The sequence below is a fragment of the Primulina eburnea genome, chromosome 2 (assembly GCF_022965805.1).
Source record: "Primulina eburnea isolate SZY01 chromosome 2, ASM2296580v1, whole genome shotgun sequence".
Lineage (NCBI taxonomy): Eukaryota > Viridiplantae > Streptophyta > Magnoliopsida > Lamiales > Gesneriaceae > Primulina > Primulina eburnea.
In genome coordinates this window covers 9,028,574-9,035,298 of record NC_133102.1, presented here as the reverse complement: position 1 = coordinate 9,035,298, position 6,725 = coordinate 9,028,574, and the positions used below count along the sequence as shown (strand labels likewise).

The following is a 6,725-nucleotide window of genomic DNA, read 5'->3' as shown; positions in this document are numbered from 1 at the left end:
CTGATGGGCGGAAAATCAAAGTCTCCGACCCAAAGAAAGAACTGAAACCAGAAATTCAGTTGTTGGCTGATATTATAGCAAAAGGAATTCTAGCCAAAGCTGGCTCATATGCAGCTCTCACTCTTGAGAAATTCCAGGTGATGACAATCATCATGGGTGAGAAGAAAGCCAACTAGAGGTACATTATTTTCAGCATTCTAAAGAATATGCTTCAATCAACAAAACAGTCCAGGAGGTTTGCTATTCCAATCAGTTATATTCTGAAACTCAAAGGACTGGTAGCTAACAATGCTGAAAAATTCTCCAAATTCAAGATATTCACTGCCAAGAATATATTGCCACCAAAAACCAAGATGGATCTCTCGCCTAAACAATTCGTAAAAGTCAAGAAGGAGATTGGAATGCAGCAAGCTGCTCCTAAATCAGTCAAGAGAGCCAAGACGCTGGCCCAACTGAAGGCTATAAAGCGAAAACTGATTCTCAGTGAATCATATTCTGAGAAAACTACATCTTCCAAACTTATCAATAAACCACGGACACAAAGAACCAAACCAATACCAGCAGTGGGACCAACCATTACTAAGAAACCATCTCAGTCAGCTGCTGAAACACCTATTCAGGCTATTCCATTGCAGATCATCCCTCCTGATGATACAATTCCAACTGAAAAGATATCCACGAGAGTAAAGCTCCCTTCACTAGTGTAAATCAACCCACTATTTTACCTCAAGCTAGACCAAAAGGCGTCACATTGAAGGAACCAGCGGAGTCTACAAAATCTGGCTTACAAATTCCTTATATTTTAACCACGGAGAAGGGAAAAAGCAAGCTTGAGGAGGAACCAAGGCCATCTCACTCCATTCAAACTCATATCGATCTAATATGGGAAGAGGTAAATACATTTGCCACATCAAAACTCACAGCCTTTGACCGTTGGAAAAGCTTCAGGACTGAAATTTTTGCCAAGAAACTGAAGCACAAATCCAAATTGAAGATGTTTATTAAACTAGAAAAGATAGTTTTGAGGGTAGTTAAAGCTGCTACCATTCTTCAAGCACTGGAAATGAGACAATATTTCTTTGATCAAATACGGGCTAATCAACTGACTAAGATGGTTAGACAGTTGAAAGAAAACTACAACCCCACAGGGCCAACTGCATATCAAGATAGAGCTGTGTTCACTCAACTGGATGCAGATCTTAGTGGTCTACAAAGGGAAATAAGGTTTTGGGAACAAGATCAAGAACTTGTTTTTCCAGAAAAATCTTCAGAAACAGAGGAATACAAATCTTCATCACCTCAGAAGAATAAATATTCTGAAGATCTCATTGCTGAAAAATCAGCCCAGGAGGTTCAACAAACAACAGCCGGGGATCAACATTTGTACTCTGAGACTAAACTTACCTTCGCCAATATCGATGAAATCATTCAGTCAGTTGCTCAGGAAGCTCAAACTGAAGCACATAATCTTGAATCAGTTGATCCTCTGACTGAACAAAAAGAACAAGAAGTTCTGGTTACATCTGAAGACCCGGTTCAAACTTTTATTGCTGAAGAACATATTCAATTCTCTGATAATGAAGAACCAACTCAATTTTTTGTTGATTCAGAAACAGTTCAGCAAGTAACATCTGAAACTGAAGAGCAAACTGAAGTGCTCACTCAGAATCAAGAGGAAACACTCCCTAAATCTGTGGAAGAACAGTTGCCCAATGTTGGAAATCTTCAAACTGAAGAACCACCACAAGTTTCAGTCGTCAATCAAACAGAAGAACAAATCCATGATTCTCCAATAGCAGTTACCACAGATAACCCTGTTATTCTAGAACAAAGTGTCTCTCTTGCTCAGAACCAACCTTCTTCATCTCAAGGTCAAGAAGAGACAGTTGATCGCACTATGATAATTTTCACTCCTCCAGAACAAATGCCAGATCAGGAAGATATAGGAGTCATGTCTCCTGAAATCTCAAATTCAGAAGCACTGTTCAATGAAATCAATACCATCAAGACAAATATGAATCAAATAATGGATGCCATCAAATCCATTCAGTCAACACAATACTATCATTCTGTAAAGCTGAATGGATCCGAAGATTTTGTTTTTGCAAAGCTGAAGAATATTCAAGAAGTTGTAACTGAACTTTCAGTTGCCATAGAACACAAGCCGAACAAAGCAACAACTGCTGCTCTTTTCGTTGCTCAAGATGTGATCAACCAACGAGTTGAAAGAATAGAAACATCTGTTGCAAACAAAATAGACTCACTGCAAACCTCAGTTCCTACTGCCATCTCCAGTATTTCAGCCGATGTCGGCATCTTATCTACTAAAGTTCGACAATTATCTCTTCACATGGCTCAGTTTGACAAAAAGGGGGAAGTGTAGTATGACTCAGATTTAGCAGTTCATTTGAGACACTTTTTGAGAAGCAGTCTATAAAAGTTCAATCCTTCAGTTAATATATGCTTAGTTTTGTCAAACACCAAAAAAGGGGAAATTGTTGGAAACCAAATTTCGGAGTTTGACAGAACTGAAGAAATTAACTGAACTATGAGACAACTGAACATTTAATAACTGAAAGCAGCTGAACAAATGAAGAAAACTGATCAGTAGGAAACCGATCAGTTAATATACTCAGCCGCATAAGTTTCAGTCAAAACTGTTCTCAACTGAATGCTTCTCGGGAAAGAACATTCAACCGACAAAATAACATAGTAAACAGCAAGAGAATATGGAAAGCCGCACCTCAATCATTACAGCATAGAACAACGTACTTCGGCTACTGCAATTAAGAGCCGTATTACAATCAATGAAGAGAACATTGCCCAACAAATGATGAAGTGGCATTCAACGGATACTAGAATTCAAACGCATATCAAAGTTACCGTTGAAAGCGAAGTATCAATATGACTGAAGAACAGCAGAAGAACATAGAGACGATCATTCAATCTTAAGCTTGCTGTTACTCTGTCAAAATCTCAGCTCACTTTCATTTGAATTACTCGTAGCAATCAAGGCTACAATCTGAGCTTATTAGCACTCTTTAAAAGCAAAAAAATAATATCTTTGATATAAAAAATAATATTTTTTAATGAATTGTGTATGATATGATATCGATTTTACAAAATTGACAGATGATATGGTCTTATATGAGTTTTTTTTATAGATAAAATACGAAGTTACTAAAACATATTTTTATGATATTTTTTAATTAAATGAAGATACAATATTTTTTTTACTTCAAAAATAACTACTCTAGTCTCCTCATGTATTATAAATAGTATATAGATGAGAATTTTATATTTAATTCTCATGTACTTATTAATATAATTGGAACTAATAATATATTGCTTTTTAATGTCTTATTTCAAAAATATTACTTTGATCTTAAAACATAGAAAATGATAATAATTATTTCATATAAAATATCTTTTTTTTAATAAAAAAAAATTGAGACACGATACACCAACTCACACATGTATTTAAAATTGAGTTTCACCTCAAGTCAGAATAAAAAAATTAGTCTAAAAATTAATAATATATAAATTATTTTTTATAAAATCAAAGATATGAATTGTAAAAAACATTAAATTTTAAAAAAAAAAAACTTGTGGCTAAGGAAAATAGGAACAGGCTGACGTGGCTCCCACATCCATTTAAAATCCCTTTGTCTTCGTTGAATTTGATCACAGATACATCAAAATCCTCTCACTGAGCATTGCCAACGAAGCCTTTTCCGCAACTTTTTCTTCCTCCATTGGATTTTGTCATCACTCTTTCCAACTGCAAAACGACATCGCCTGATGAAGGACCCGGAGATTAAGCTGTTCGGCCGGAAGATCTTGCTACCGGAGAACGGGGGAGATGCCGCCGGGGAGGAATATCCCAACTCGTGCAAGCGGGTCGATTGCGAAGAGGTACAGGGTTTGTATGATGTTTTGGGATTCAGCGTTTGTTTCGAGGTTTAAGAAATCTCCCGGATGCTAAATCACTGTGTTGAGTATAGTTGGATTTCGCTCGAAAGATAGTTCCTTTTTCAGTTGCAAAATCTGGGTTTTGATTGTTTTTGGTGTATTAAGTTTTTGATTTGGAGTCGAAAGATTCATTACCTGTTTTATCTGGATTCTTTCCAGGTTCAGTTCAGTCATCATATTTTATCATCATGCTTTAAATTTTTAGTTTCATTCAAAGTTTGAGTTAATACATTGTGATTTTGGTGTTTAAAATAATGTTGGTGATTCCATTTTTTTCTTCTTCTGGTAATATATAGTTTATTTTTTTCATCTTTGAGTTATTATTCTTGTGGTATAAGAGTTCCAGAAAGTTCTGTGGCCTCAAATTCCCTGAATTTTCTATGTTTCTCCAGTTCCAAAAAGTGGGTGAAAGTTATTCTTTTTCATTATATTATAAAATTTAAATAAATTAGTCATCAAATATACAACATGGAGAATTTCGGTATATTTATGATCTAGCTCTGGTGGGAATTTTGTTCCATCAATTCACTAATTGTCTGACAATAATGTCATGATCTGATGGTAGTTGAGAGATTGGAATCTTTGAACTTTTTTGATAATTTGTACTCGCAACTCATGAAATGTTTCCTAAAATTTTCAGGAGCAATCATCAGGGGAAATCTCGGAGACTAAGTCAGGGGAGAAGGACCAAACTTCAGATGAAGCCGAGGAATTTCAGAATCTTATTCCAGTATCTGAGACAGATGACAATCCGAAAACTCCCTCGATCGACGAAGATTTCGTGTTGCTTAATCATACCAAGAGGGATGACGGGCAGAGCGATGCAATGAATACGCAGCAAAAGACTCTCAAGAAGCCTGACAAGATCCTGCCGTGCCCGCGTTGCAATAGCATGGACACTAAATTCTGTTACTACAACAACTACAATGTTAGCCAACCTCGTCACTTTTGCAAGAGCTGTCAGAGGTATTGGACCGCTGGAGGCACGATGAGGAACCTTCCAGTTGGGGCTGGTCGAAGGAAGAACAAGAATTCAGCCTCAAATTGTCGCCACCTGACGATTTCTGAAGCCCTCCACGCGTCTACGATTGATGGTTATGATGGATTTCATCAGAAGACATTTAAATCGAATGGTACTGTGCTGTCCTTTGGTCCTGAATCTCCATTGTGTAAATCCATGGCTTCTGGTTTGAAAATTGAGGATAAAAACATGCCAAATGGAGGATCGGTTTCCTGCAGAAATGGTGATAACGCTGATGATCGATCTATAGGATCCTCTGTCAAAACTTCGAGTTCAGTGGCAAATGGAGGCGAAAACGGATTGCAACAACCGGTGGTGCTAAATATTAACCAATTTCAATCTCCTCTTCCATGTATTCCAGCGTTCCCATGGCAGTTGTCCTGGAATCCAGCAGTTCCGCTACCAAGCATTTTCACACCTCCCGGATTTAATCCGATGCCTTTCTACCCTTCACCGTATTTGAACTATGTTGCACCTAATTCTTGGAACATTCCATGTATATCAGTTCCACATCCTACCGCAAACCAAAACAAGACAAGTTGTAGCCCGAGTTCTCCTCTTGGCAAGCATTCAAGAAACGGGGAATTTCTAAATCCGAACAGTTCAGAGGGTGAACACAAATCTAGACAGAGGAACTCGGATAGCTCGATCGTGGTACCGAAGACATTGAGGATCGATGATCCTGAAGAAGCTGCAAAGAGTTCTATATGGGCAACATTGGGAATCAAGTATGACTCAACAAGTAGGAAAGGTCTTTTCAATGCCTTGCAACCGAAGTGTGACCCGAAGGAGAGTATGGCGGCTAACGCCTCGCCGGTGTTAATGCAAGCCAATCCGGCAGCGTTGTCTCGGTCCATCAATTTTCAAGAGAGTGCCTAAACTGTTTTTTGATCAGTCATCGATAAGCGTCGAATCTGCTTCTTCGATTCAACATATCAGATTAATCAGTCGATCCCTCTGGGGACATGGATGGATTTTGTGAATTCTCAATGTTTTTACCTTTGAAGGTCGTTTTTTGTATTTTGTATTTTGTCATGTACATATTATCCGTAGAAAGCTTTTGACCTCAAGGGAAGAGATGTACAAGCTTTTGATTTTGTACTTTGAATAATCTTAAAAGTAGAAGCTTGATCTTTTCAAACAATGCCTTTTTCTTTTATTTTTTATTTAAAAATAAAAGAAACAAAGAAAATAGCTTTAAAAAAACAGAGGGGTAATTTGATATAATCGCCAAAAATGACTCCACCTTAATATTTCACACAATGTTTTTAAGAGTAGGTTTCTTGTAAGACGGTCTTACGAATCTTCATCTGTGAAACGGGTCAATTATACCGATATTCACAATAAAAAGTAATACGACCCATGAGACCGTCTCAGACAGGTTTTGACATGTTTTTAAATGTCAGGTGCATAATCTATATATTATTATTATATTATAAAGCAAGTGAGTTGTAGACTCATTAACTTTCATGTACTGGTATAACGTATCTTATATACCTTAAAAAAATATTTTAAATTTGTAAAATGTATTTATTTTTATTTATCAATATCATTAAATTTTTATATCATTTATAATAAAAAAAAATATACAAAAATAATTGATAATTATTTCAATTATATAAGAACGTATAGTATGTATCATGACACTAGTAATAATAATAAGGCAAAAACTTGTATGAGACGGTCTCACGGGTCGTATTTGTGAGACGAATCTCTTATTTGGGTCATCCAT

The 6,725-nt window shown here is 36.6% G+C and overlaps 1 protein-coding gene across 1 annotated transcript; it reads left to right on the top strand.

The window, feature by feature from the left end:
* Positions 1-3,692: 3,692 nt before the first annotated feature.
* LOC140822930 (cyclic dof factor 1-like) lies at positions 3,693-6,063 on the top strand. Its single transcript, XM_073183921.1, has 2 exons — positions 3,693-3,915; positions 4,613-6,063. Exons 1-2 carry the CDS (start codon positions 3,802-3,804, stop codon positions 5,870-5,872), a joined length of 1,374 nt encoding a protein of 457 aa, XP_073040022.1. The 5' UTR covers positions 3,693-3,801; the 3' UTR covers positions 5,873-6,063.
* The last annotated feature ends 662 nt before the right edge of the window (positions 6,064-6,725 follow it).